This window comes from Equus caballus, chromosome 1 (genome assembly GCF_041296265.1).
Source record: "Equus caballus isolate H_3958 breed thoroughbred chromosome 1, TB-T2T, whole genome shotgun sequence".
NCBI classification, from domain to species: domain Eukaryota; kingdom Metazoa; phylum Chordata; class Mammalia; order Perissodactyla; family Equidae; genus Equus; species Equus caballus.
Window position 1 is genome coordinate 169,982,003 of NC_091684.1, and position 12,145 is coordinate 169,994,147.

Genomic DNA, 12,145 nt, shown 5'->3' on the forward strand with positions numbered 1-12,145 from the left:
CATCACTAGCTCCTGCATCAAAGTCTGATGTAGCTGTGTGGGCTTGGTGGAACCAATAATACATCCCTATGCTGTAGCTGCAAGAGAGGCTAGGAGAGCTGGTACCTGGCAATCAGAACTCCAATTATGCAAAGATAAGCTCCAAGCTTGATAGTAATGTGATTCTTCAAGCCGTGAAAAAGGATTGAGATACTAGGCAGCCAAAAGAAACAGACAAAAAATATCAACTATAATGTCCCAATCATATTGATTCCCCAATAATATCCTTGGGCTACGTTCAATCTAGACATTACATAGGATAGACTTTAGTTAAATGACCCACTCATCAATAGCAGTGAAGTAGAAGCAGGATGAGAAATGGGAATAAATTTCCCTAGGGTAGTTGAGGGCTTGTCTATCTCATGATAAGTGCTGTAAGAATATGTCATGATGCTTATTAGTTGTTGCTGTACTATCTGTAGTTCTGAGAGACAGAAGTTTACCTAAAGGGAAGGAAATCATCCATCATCTGGAAAAGTCTGTATTAGCTGCAGTGAAATTTAATGCTTCCCACTCTCTTTTCTTAGAACTGAAAAGGAGTAGATAAAGATGATTCATCACCTACTCTTTCTCTTTGAGCCAAAAATTTTTAGCCTGGGAGTCAATGGACCACAATTCACCACATAACCTAGATCCTCACTTATATCTAGGTGTTCGTAGAGTCTGGAAAAGATATTTATATATAAAACTAAGCTTTTCAAAATTTAGATTTGGCCTAAATATTGTATACATAGAATTTTCAATAACCAAGGCTTGCTTATGTACACTGGGATGAATTATATTCCATTTTCTATTTTTTTTAATTACACAAGTAATATATTTTAAAATGGATAAGTTTTCATTGTCAAAGACAAAATACTACAAAATAACAATAATCCTCATATCTCCATACTTCTGTACACCTGCTTGTCTCCCAGCAATGTGTCCAGTTTGATAGGTATACTTCTAGGCCTTTTTGGGTGAATTTATATGTAAAAATATAAATTCTGGGTTTTGAATGAGTATACAAATTGGATTACACGAAAGTATTGCTCTATAACTGTCTACCACACCCATCCACTATTCTCACTTAAAAAGCAAGTCTGAGAGGGGGCTGGCCCCGTGGCCGAGTGGTTAAGTTCGTGCGCTCCACTGCAGGCGGCCCAGCGTTTCGTTGGTTTGAATCCTGGGTGCGGACATGGCACTGCTCATCAAACCACGCTGAGGCAGCGTCTCACATACCACAACTAGAAGGACCCACAACGAAGAATATACGACTGTGTACCAGGGGGCTTTGGGGAGAAAAAGGAAAAAATAAAATCTGAAAAAGAAAAAAAAAAAGCAAGTCTGAGAGGGGAATTTCATCCAGATTCTGCCACAACTTCTGTCAGTCTGGAAGAAGTTAGGACTATGAAGCTGAAGATACAATTCTTCAGGAAAGACTCCTTACCAGGAGGTGGTGCATGGATGTGTGAGAGAACTACTCCCATGACACGGTGAACTCAGTGGGTTTTTTCACCACAAAATTAAGGTTTTGAATCAGGAAAACCTATGAAATAGGAGAATACTTCTAGGCAAAGAAACTTTAATCTGAAAAATAAAGACAATTCAATTATTTGTTTAGCCTCAACACTTTCTGAGCTCTGTATTTAGTCCTCAGACTTCTCTATCTATACCTGCACTAAACTACAATAGCCATGACCTACATGTGGCTACTGATCATTTGAAATGTGACTAGTCCTAATTGAGAAGTGCTATAAGTATAAAATTACGTAATAATTTTGAAGACTTAGTGTAATAAAATAATGTAAATATCTTATTAATAATGTTTATGTTGATTATATGTTGAAATGATACTATTTTGAATAAATTGGGCCAAATAAAATATATTATTAAAGTTGATTTCATCTATTTCTTTTTATCTTTATTAAAGTAGCTAATAGAATATTTAAAATTATATATGTGGTTCACACCTGAGGCTTGTGTTATATCTCTATTAGACAGCACAGATTTAGAGCGATCTCAAAGAATCTAACAGCCTTAAATGCCATTGATATGTTGATAATTCTCAGGTTTTTATCTCCACTCCCAACCTCGTTACATACCTCCAGACTTGCACATACAATTGCCTACTTGAATCTCCACTTGGATGTTTATTAGTTAATTTCTAAGTATGCACACATACAAAAATAACTGAAACAGGAGTTTCTTAGAATAATAATACCCTTATTACAAATTATGCCATACTATCCTCTTCTATTCCATTCCATTTTGTTTCTAAAGACACATCTTATAAAGCCCCAAGATGAATACGTGGCTGGGTGATGTCATTTCCTCTTGGTAGGCTGACAATATGTGTGGTCTCTGTAATTCAACTAACTCTTTTCTCGTCACCAGACTGGAAGAGATTATTTACATAGCCTTTGGGGGAAAATGGCTAAATTAGTTAGAGATGTCCTTTGGAAGACAATATTCACAGAAACTAGGACTCAAACAGCTTTTTCTCTTTAGTGTTTTCTCTTCCAAATTGTTTTCCTCATCATTGAACTCATAGGTGTCATTTTATTGGCAAATGCTATTTGTTCAGTATTATTCCAATCATCATTAGAACAGTTCATTATTATTCAAATTTAGTTGTACCAATTGTTTATAAAACATTATTATAATCAACAAAAATTGATTTTAAGTCGTTAGTCAATAAACCTCTCAGTCTATTTGCCATTAATCAGATTTATAAATGTGATAGCTTCTTGAAAGTTGGTATGCTTGTCTTCTTCAGCTTTTTCACACTTGTCAAAGGTCAGTGTTCTCAGTTGTTTAAGTTTCATTACATCTAAGGTGATTGGAGAAACTCTGCAGAGCCCTCTGTGGCAGGGACTGCTATTACCCACCCAGAGTGCATTCCTCTTTTCCTTAGTAAAAGAATCCTGATTTTATTCAGAGTAGCAATGAGTTCAGCTAAAAACACTTGCTTCTTCAGCCTCACTTGCATCTAGCTAGGTTGGTCACATGACATAGCTCTGGCCAATGAGACACAAATTGAGGATTTCTGGGAAGCCAGTTGCTTTCCTGAAACAAGAACTGCTGCTTCATGCTCCTCCAGACTGGAACATGGAAAATACCTGGATGTTTAGCAACCATCTTGCAAGTGTGAGCTAACAAATATAAGAAAGAGGATCTACAAGCTAAATGTCACAGATCCAGCACAGAATAGTGGTTAAGAATATGATGTGAGGAAAATATTAAGCCCCTAAGTAGATATACATGATAGATAGATCATGGTATATTATATATATATAAAGATATATATAAATATTATATATAAAATATATATAAATTATTTATTTTTTTATTGTTACATATAAACAATTTTTATATAAATATACAAAATATTTATATAAATATTTATATAAATATATATAATATATATATTTTAGACTTTATTTTTTAAAAGAGTTGTTTTAGGTTCACAGCAATTTCTCATATGCCCACTGACCCCATACATGCATAGCCTCACCCATTATCAACATCCCTCACCAGAGTGGCATATTTGTTACAATTGATGAACCTACATTGACACATAATCATCATTCAGAGTTCATAGTTTACTTTAGGGTTCACTCTTGGTGTTGTATATTCTGTGGGTTTGAAAAAAATTTAAATGACATTTATCCACAAAAAAAGAAAAAGAATTTTGAATTTATCCAGTGTGTAAGTAGAGAGGAAATAAGTGTGGGGACTGAGGGAAAAGAGGTTTAAGATGATAATTCTAGAATTTGACATGGGAGATGTCAGAAACAGAACATTTATGAAGTTATTATGCCTTCATGGAATGCTAGAACCTGGACAAAAAATGATGAGTAAAGATGACAAAGCATCATAGGGAAGATGACACAGAATTTAATGACAGTAGGATTGGGTATGAGAAGGTGAGAAATTATAAAAGTTATGATTTTAAGTACAGATTATAGATCAGTGGATCCATTGGCAAATAAGGATGGTTAGAGCTAATTTAAAAGGAGATGAGCCAATTTAGACATAGACATTTGAATTTAAAGTAGATCTTCATGTAAAAATATCCAGCAGGAGGTTGCAGATGTTTGACTAGGGTTTGGAAGTAAAGTTAGCGCTGGAGTTATCCCAGAACAAAGTTTTAGCCCAAGGTTTCCTCATGAAGTGCAATACTGTAAATTATATTACTAGTCTAGAAAACAAGAAATTACAGAGTAGAAATTATCTCTGAGGGACATTTAGCCAGAATTTTACAGAGAAATACATGAAAATAAGTACAGCTTAGACCTAAATACTAGTGATTCACCAAGTCTATAGGTCTTTGTCTTACACTGAGTATGAGCTAAACTTCATGTGGCTGCATATAGAAACTTTGGACCTACCTCCTAAAGTGACAGCCTTGGTAAAATGTGAGGAATCAGTCAAATCAACATAACTTTACTGAGGACCCATGTTGTTGCCCAAAACCATACTTGGAATTATGGAATATATAAAAGTAGTGCTTTAAATTTGTCCCTGAGGTTGAGAGTTTTTTTTTAATCTGGTTATCTAAAAGATTGTTGGTTAAATATTTGTGTGTTTGCAATACATTCAACATTTGCTATGCTCTGAAAAAGAACTGGATTTGATGAAGGCAGATTTTGAGGGTGTTGAAATACATCAAGTAGTATGTAATGAAAATCGAAACAGAAAATAGAAACTCAATTATAGAGAAATATATGAAAATCTTATTGTTGGATTTCAAAATAAACAAGTCTATCTAAGGTACAGAAATATCTGGAACATAACAGTAATAACTTCCTAAGACTTAAATTATAAATATAATGAGTTTTTAAAAATCATCTGCCCAATATATAAAAATAAAAGAAAATGAAGAGAAAAAAAGCCTGATCTCATTTGTACCATGATCTTCCATCCTCCTGAACATTAATGATGCATTATATTAAATTTGACTTTTGAATCCTTTAGAGATTTTCCATAACAACACATTCAGAATTTTCCTTAGTTCCTCCTTCATATCTTTGTTCCGAAAGTTGTAGATCAAGGGATTAAAGAATGGGGTTGCTAAAGCATAGAACAGGGTCACAAATTTCTGTATCCCAGGATAGTCCCCAGAACCTGGGCTAACGTACATCACCATCACTGAGCCATAGAACAGAGACACCACAGCAAGGTGGGAGGCACAAGTAGAGAAAGCCTTATGCCTTCCTGAGCCTGAGGGCATCTGTAGCCCCACACTCAGAACACAGAAGTAAGTGCCAAGGATGTACAGGAAGGTGAGAAAGATGATTAAAGAGCTAATGATTCCACAGATCAGAGTAATTCCAGGTACTGGAGCACAGGACAATGCCAGCAAAGGTGCCAGGTCGCAGAGAAAATGGTCAATGGTGTTGGGACCACAGAAGGGCACTTGAGATATTAGAGTTAAAGGAGTCAGTAACCAGAGAAAACCACCAGCCCAGCAGAAAACCATTAACCTAGCACATAGGCGATAGGTCATTACAGTGGGATACTGCAAAGGTCTACAAATGGCAAGAAATCGATCAAAAGACATCACTGACAGAAATAAGCCCTCAGCAGCACACATGGAGAAGAAGAAGTAGAACTGGAGCAGGCAGCCAGTGTAGGAGATGCTCTTGGTTTGGGAGATGATGTTGGTCAACATTTTGGGCACATCAGAACTGACATAGCAGATCTCCAAGAAAGAAAAGTTGGCCAGGAGGATGTACATGGGTGTGTGGAGTTTCTGGCTTGACCACACAGCATAGATGACGGATGCGTTGCCCATGAGAGTCAGAAGGTAGATGAAGGAGAAGAGCACAAAGAGGAGGATCTGGATGTCTCTGTCACATGGAAAGCCCAGGAGAATGAACTCACTCACAAACCCAGAGATATTAGTAGTCTCCAAGGTCCTCATGAGTCAGACCTGTGGAAGTGACAGAGACAGTAAGAGCCACAGAAATAGTTGCACTATTTTTCTTCTTCTTGGTAAAGAGATATATGTTTATTTCCTCAATTTGGTTTTGCGATATTACTACTTCCCTTTGGAAGGGTGAGTTGTTCTTTCCTCTTTGTCTCCTTTCCTCCCTCATTTATTCAATAAACATTTATTTTGCACATATCCTTGTCACTGTTCTAGGAGATAGGGAAAGAATAATGAATAAAAAAAGGCAGAGTCCCTGCTCTTGTGGAGCTTATGTCAAATATCTTTTTCCAAAGCAACTTCAAACAATACATTATGGCTCTAGAATTTCTATAGAGAGGGAGTTTAGGAGCTTAAATCTGATTGGAAGAGATCTAAGGAGATTTACCTCAGGACCTAATTTGCATAGCAAGGAAACTAGTTTTACTTAGATTGTATGTTTATTTGTGGAACTTCATGGGAAACTGATACAGAATATGGAGTGGATGTTAGCATCCCTCTACCTAGAACATGGTGCTGCCACTGACACGGTAACAATGGGATATGACAAATCAAAATAAAATTTTTTGTTGTCATGTGAGACTTGAAGATTATGACCAGTTGGAAAAAATAAGGAAAGGCATTTGGGAGGGAGAAGGACCTTGGCAAAAGGCAGAATGTTCCAAGGGCAATGATGGAAGCAAAACATTAATAGCATATAACAGTAATGTGAAAAGATTTGGATACAAGACATTATGTTGAGAGAAGAGTCCAAAAGAATGGAAGTTAGAGTACTTGTAAAGGAATGATGAGATATAAGGTCCAAAAGCTGGGGCCACGTGGCAGAGCACTCACCGCCAGTCTGACTACTTCACGCTTAATTTTGTAGTCAGTGGAAAACAACTGGAGCTGGTCTAGCAGAAGAATAAAATGATCAAAGATTTATGGAAAGCTGCATTTGCAAGACAATTTTCCAGACAGTTACAGGGTAATGAAATTAGCAAGAAACTATTAGAAAGTCCAAGAAAAAGTATGAAGAGCCTGACGTAGGGTAATGTCTAAGCGAAAAGACACCAGGGATGGGTTTAAGGGATGTGCAATGGTAGAAACCTAATCTCCTGGTCTTTAAAATCAGCAGAGGCAATTAAATGCTGCTCAAGGAGTACAGAAGGAAGATACAGAAAAGAGAGAGCTCACTTTCCATGATTGCTCTTTCACCTGGAATGACTCACAATAGTCCCACTCTAAGGGCCTTTCTATTCCCACATAAACATACTGAAGCGTCATGCTGTTTTCCTTGCCATAGGGTATCTCTCAGCTCCCTTTTGATTCCTCAGTCCCCTGTTTTCTTTTGACTCTTTTGCATCTGAGTATTATTTCATTAAGTAAATTAGCTTCTACTTATGAAGTTTTCCCCTCCTACAAGCCACACACAATGGGTGTTGATTTGCTATGCTGTCATCTGTGTGAAAGAGAACAGTAAACAAGACAGTCATATAAATTACTGACAAAATCTTAAAGAAAAACTTTCCCATTTTCCTGTCTGCTAAGAATACAATTCTTTTGAAGATAACTCACAAAGACAAAATGTTTTATAGAAAACATTTCCTTAATCCTATGTCTAATAAGTTTTGTAAAATAGGAACTATGTTTGTAAAGGAAAATAATCATGAAAATGTATGCTCTTTTTCTCATATCAATGTATAAAATCAAATGGACATTGAGACATAGGAAAGAAGTTACTGTTCCATGTGCATATACCCACTTATTTTAATGCAGTCCAGGAGTCTAAGGTGTCTGCCCCTTGGTGAAACACCTTTTGGTTTCTTTCTTCACAAAGATCCCTTTCAGGATTTTTTACTACTCAAACAATAGAACATGTCACAAATCTCTCCATTCCCCATTACTTATCCCTTTCAGACTCTGAAGTCTGTCTCTGGAGACCTGAACCCCAGGAGTAATGGAGGCAATTAACATGCATCATACAGACTTGGGTAGGTTTCATCTTCAGTGATTCTCATACTGGAGAACTACATGACTGTGCACACACTCACATGTACACTCACACACAAACACACACATACACTCATGCACATACACACATATATTCCAGGCTAACAGAGTATTGTTCCCTCCAGAGTTGCCTCTCCTAAACTTAATAAATTACTTCTTAGCTAACAAATTTTTTGACATGAGATGCATCATTACCTTCAAACTTCATTAGACCTAGAGTCTTCCATGCCTGCTATGCAAAGGGCAGTTTAAAGATCTCATCCACTGTGTCCATCCCCAGATATTCACAGAGCTACCTATCTCCATTCTCTACATATATCTCCTTGTCTCCACATATAGATCAGACAGGATAGATGTTGGTCAACCAAGAAGTTAGGACATTAATTATGTGACAAAGACTAATCCATTTCCTCTTCTTCAAATCAAGACTACATTTATTCTAAGCCTTCCTTGCAGCTAGCTGTGCTCATGTGACTGAGTTCTAGTGAGTAGAATGGAATTAAAACTGAGGTGCGGGACTCCAGGCCTTTCCCATGCATGGTCCTTGATGATTTCTGACGTAATTAAGCATGTTGACCTAGCAAGTCAAGTTGTGAAGATGGTAAAGCCAAAAATGGAAAAAGCCTGAGTTCCAGAATCATCACTTGAAGAACAATCACTTGTCGATCAGGAACACCCATCCGGATTTTAAGTGAGCAGTAAATAAATGCCTTTCATATCTGATTCATTAAAAAAGAAGGTTATTTGGAGAACAACAATGTGACTAATTGAATAAAATATTTACATTTTGTTAAATGTATAAATAAAACAATGTGTGGGTGAGTATATCAAAACGTATATATTTACAGGCTTATTCTGTTTAGTTTTCTAATTCCAAAATAGCTGGGAGAAATTAAAGAAACAATATTTATGAAGGACAAATCCTGAGAAATGAAAATATTGAGCCATAGAATGGGTGTCTTTTAAATTTTGGCAGTGTGGCCTCATTTCCTTCCAAAGAGGTTTCAGACCTTTCTTCATACTGTTACTTTTCTCTCTATCCTTACCAGCAATGCCTAGCTTTTCATACTGTGCTGCTGGCCTAGTTCTTCAAACTGGGCTCATAAATGAATATAGCAACACTATTTGGTGCCTCTATTATGATGGCATACGTCAGTGTCAATTGAGAGCACATGGAATATATCCTTAAGTTTAAGAGTTTCTTAACAATCTGTATTTCATGGACTATGAGGCTGGAGAGGTAGGCAGGATCAGATCATCTAGATCTTCTAGGCGACAATAAAGAACGTTTCCTCTGAACTCCTGGGGAAGCCTTCTCAATACTACATACTAAGAGGAAGGCTTAATAAAAACCTTACCTTAATAAAATCCAGACCATCATAAGCTTTGCTTATCTTAGAGTTACTTACTCTATGTTCATATATATGTGCCTTTATTACACTATATTCCACCTTGTTCCATTAAGAATCTGAGATACCCCAAAAAGTGCACTAAAGAAAGAATAAGAGAAACATGAATTGAAAACAAAAAAACAGAATGATGACTTATAGATTACAAGATCTTATGCTGGTTAAAGTCACGCCTCTAAATATATTAACTCTCTTTAAAACAAAGTGAAGAATGGGGAAACATCTGTTATATGAGTTTCATTAAATGTCAGAAGAAAACAAGTGGGTTCACAGGGAAAGCTAAATTACTGGCTCCTAGTCCTATAACAATTTCTTTCACAGGGATTCACATTAAACCAAGAGACAAAGTGAACAGTGTTCCCCCAAAATATCTATTATATATTTATATCTAATTCAATACAGTTTAATTTTATAGCATTTCTCAATAAAATTCAAAGTCACTATATAGAAGTATAACTCAATAGAAGCAATTCTTCCCAGATCTAAGAATTGTAGTCCAAATAGCAGCTTTCTGATCATTTGTCTTAACCCAAAAGTCTGACCCCAAATATCCTAAGAATAAAATTTACAGCTAATTACATGTTCACCCAAGGCAAAGATTAATAACTCCTCAAGGGGCCAATCCGGTGGCACAGTGGTTGGGTTCGCAGTTCTGCTTCCGTAGCCCGGGGTTCGCCAGTTTTGATCCCGTGTGTGGACATGGCACCACTTGGAAAGCCATGCTGTGGTAGGCATCCCACATATAAAGTAGAGGAAGATGGGCACGGATGTTAGCTCAGGGCCAGTCTTCCTCAGCAAAAAGAGGAGGATTGGCAGCAGATGTGAGCTTGAGGCTAATCTTCCTCAAAAAAATAAATAAATAACCCCTTACATTTGGATACCAAAGTTCTCTTCTGTTATGCAGAAGTTTCCTTTGGAGGAGTGTTCACAAGAAGGGAAAGAATTGTTGATATGACAATATCTGTCTTAAAAAGTTTATTAGATTCTTTCTAGAATTAGATTCTTTATAAATTACCAGAAGCAATTTACCCGTACGGGGCTCCCACGTCTGCTCTTCAAATAAAAGTGAGAGGCTGAAGGAAAGGGTGACCCAGAACTGAAAGAGAAGTGGGAAGTTTGGGGACTATTCCTGACATGACTGAAGAAATAAGGGGGTGGAGGAGGGTACACGGAGAATGGAAAATGAATCCAGTAAACTATACTATTCAAACAAACTTCCAGGTAGATATTTTAATGTTCTTAGGATAAAATATTTGTATTTTGAATAAATGCTTTTTTCTTTTGTATGTTTTCTTTTTTCCTTATAAATTTTCCTTTTAAATGTATGCCATTATACACTGTCTGAAACAAGGCGAGAGGAGATTTTTTTTCCATAACTTGATCCTAATAGGGTACTGAGAAGAATTTGCAGGACACTAGAGATCAGATATTAAGGTGAGTGGCAGTGTGAGTGAAGTGCTCGCAGGATCCTGGAAGCAGAGAGAGAGAGAGAGAGATTAAAACGTAGCAAGTCGATACTCAGCAGCCCCAGGGACCAATTTCTTCCCACTTGTGTTTTCTCTCACCCAGTTTGGAGGGAACAAGTCAGCCCCGAGAGCAGAGGTAGCCTCTACAGGTGAATAGAAATCTCATGGGTGATGTGAGAGTGCATCCTGGCAAAGTGAACCATCTTCAGACCACACGCCAGAGGCTGTTAATACCTGCATTGTTGATAGTGTATAGATTCACCCTCTGTCTTCTGTAAGGAAACACAGATTTCATTGGCACGACCAGCGTATGCTGCCAAGAGAACACCAGGTGTAGAGAAAGAGGCTTTATTCTATCAGGCCCTTCTTAGGGCTTATTTATTGCTGATGTTTCTGTGATATTTCCTTTAAAATGAAACATTAATACAGCAAACTCTCAAATGACAATTAAAATGTAAGTTAAGGGCAAAACTTTTCTCAGAACTGGGTTGTTTGAAACTAAACATTAGTTTTCCCGTTTAAACTCTGATAGATAATGTAGTTAAATGCCTATGTTGGCACATAAACATCTAGGTAATACAAAATGTACCTGTACATATGCAACTATATTCTAACCAACATCCATTCCTGATCAAAGTTCTTAACAAACTGCAGACAGACAGAAACTTCCTTGATCTGTAAAGAATATTTTCAAAAACCTGTATCTAACATCACACTTAATGGTGAAAATGAATGCTTTCCCTCTAAAGTCAGAAACAAAACAAGGATGTCTGCTTTCATCACTTCTATTCAACATTGTAATGGAAGTGTTAGTGCAATCAAGCAAAAAAAAAGAAAGAAACGGCATCTCAATTGAAAGAAAGACTGTCTTTAATTAGAGATGACATGGTCGTCTATGTAGGAAATCCAAAGGAATCAGCAAAAAGGCTACTGGAACTAATAACAGAGTTTTGCGAGATTTCAAGATATATATACAAAAGATATATATATATTTCCAGATCCATATACAAATATGTATTGTATTTCTATAAGCAGATACTAGCAACAATCAGAAATTGACATTTAAAAAAAATGCCGTTTACAATAGCATCAAAAAGTATTAAATAGAGATAAATATGATATAGGATGTGAAAGACTTATACAATGAAAACCACAAAACATAGCAGAAGGAAGTTAAAGATGTAAATAATTGTAAAAATATAACTTGTTCATGGGTTGGAAAACTCAGTATTGCTAAGAAATCAAATCTTCCCAAAATGAGCTATGGATTCAATGTAATCCACATCAAAATCCCGGGAGACTTTTTTGGTAGAAATCGGCAAGCT

At 36.6% G+C, this 12,145-nt stretch overlaps 1 protein-coding gene across 1 annotated transcript; it reads right to left on the reverse strand.

The window, feature by feature from the left end:
- Positions 1-4,972: 4,972 nt before the first annotated feature.
- Positions 4,973-5,947, reverse strand: OR11J2 (olfactory receptor family 11 subfamily J member 2). Its single transcript, NM_001391625.1, has one exon. It carries the CDS (start codon positions 5,945-5,947, stop codon positions 4,973-4,975), a length of 975 nt encoding a protein of 324 aa, NP_001378554.1.
- Positions 5,948-12,145: the final 6,198 nt, after the last annotated feature.

Coding starts and splice junctions, on each gene's coding strand:
- OR11J2 (NM_001391625.1), bottom strand. CDS start 5,947: ATGAGGACCTTGGAGACTACTAATATCTCTGGGTTTGTGAGTGAGTTC.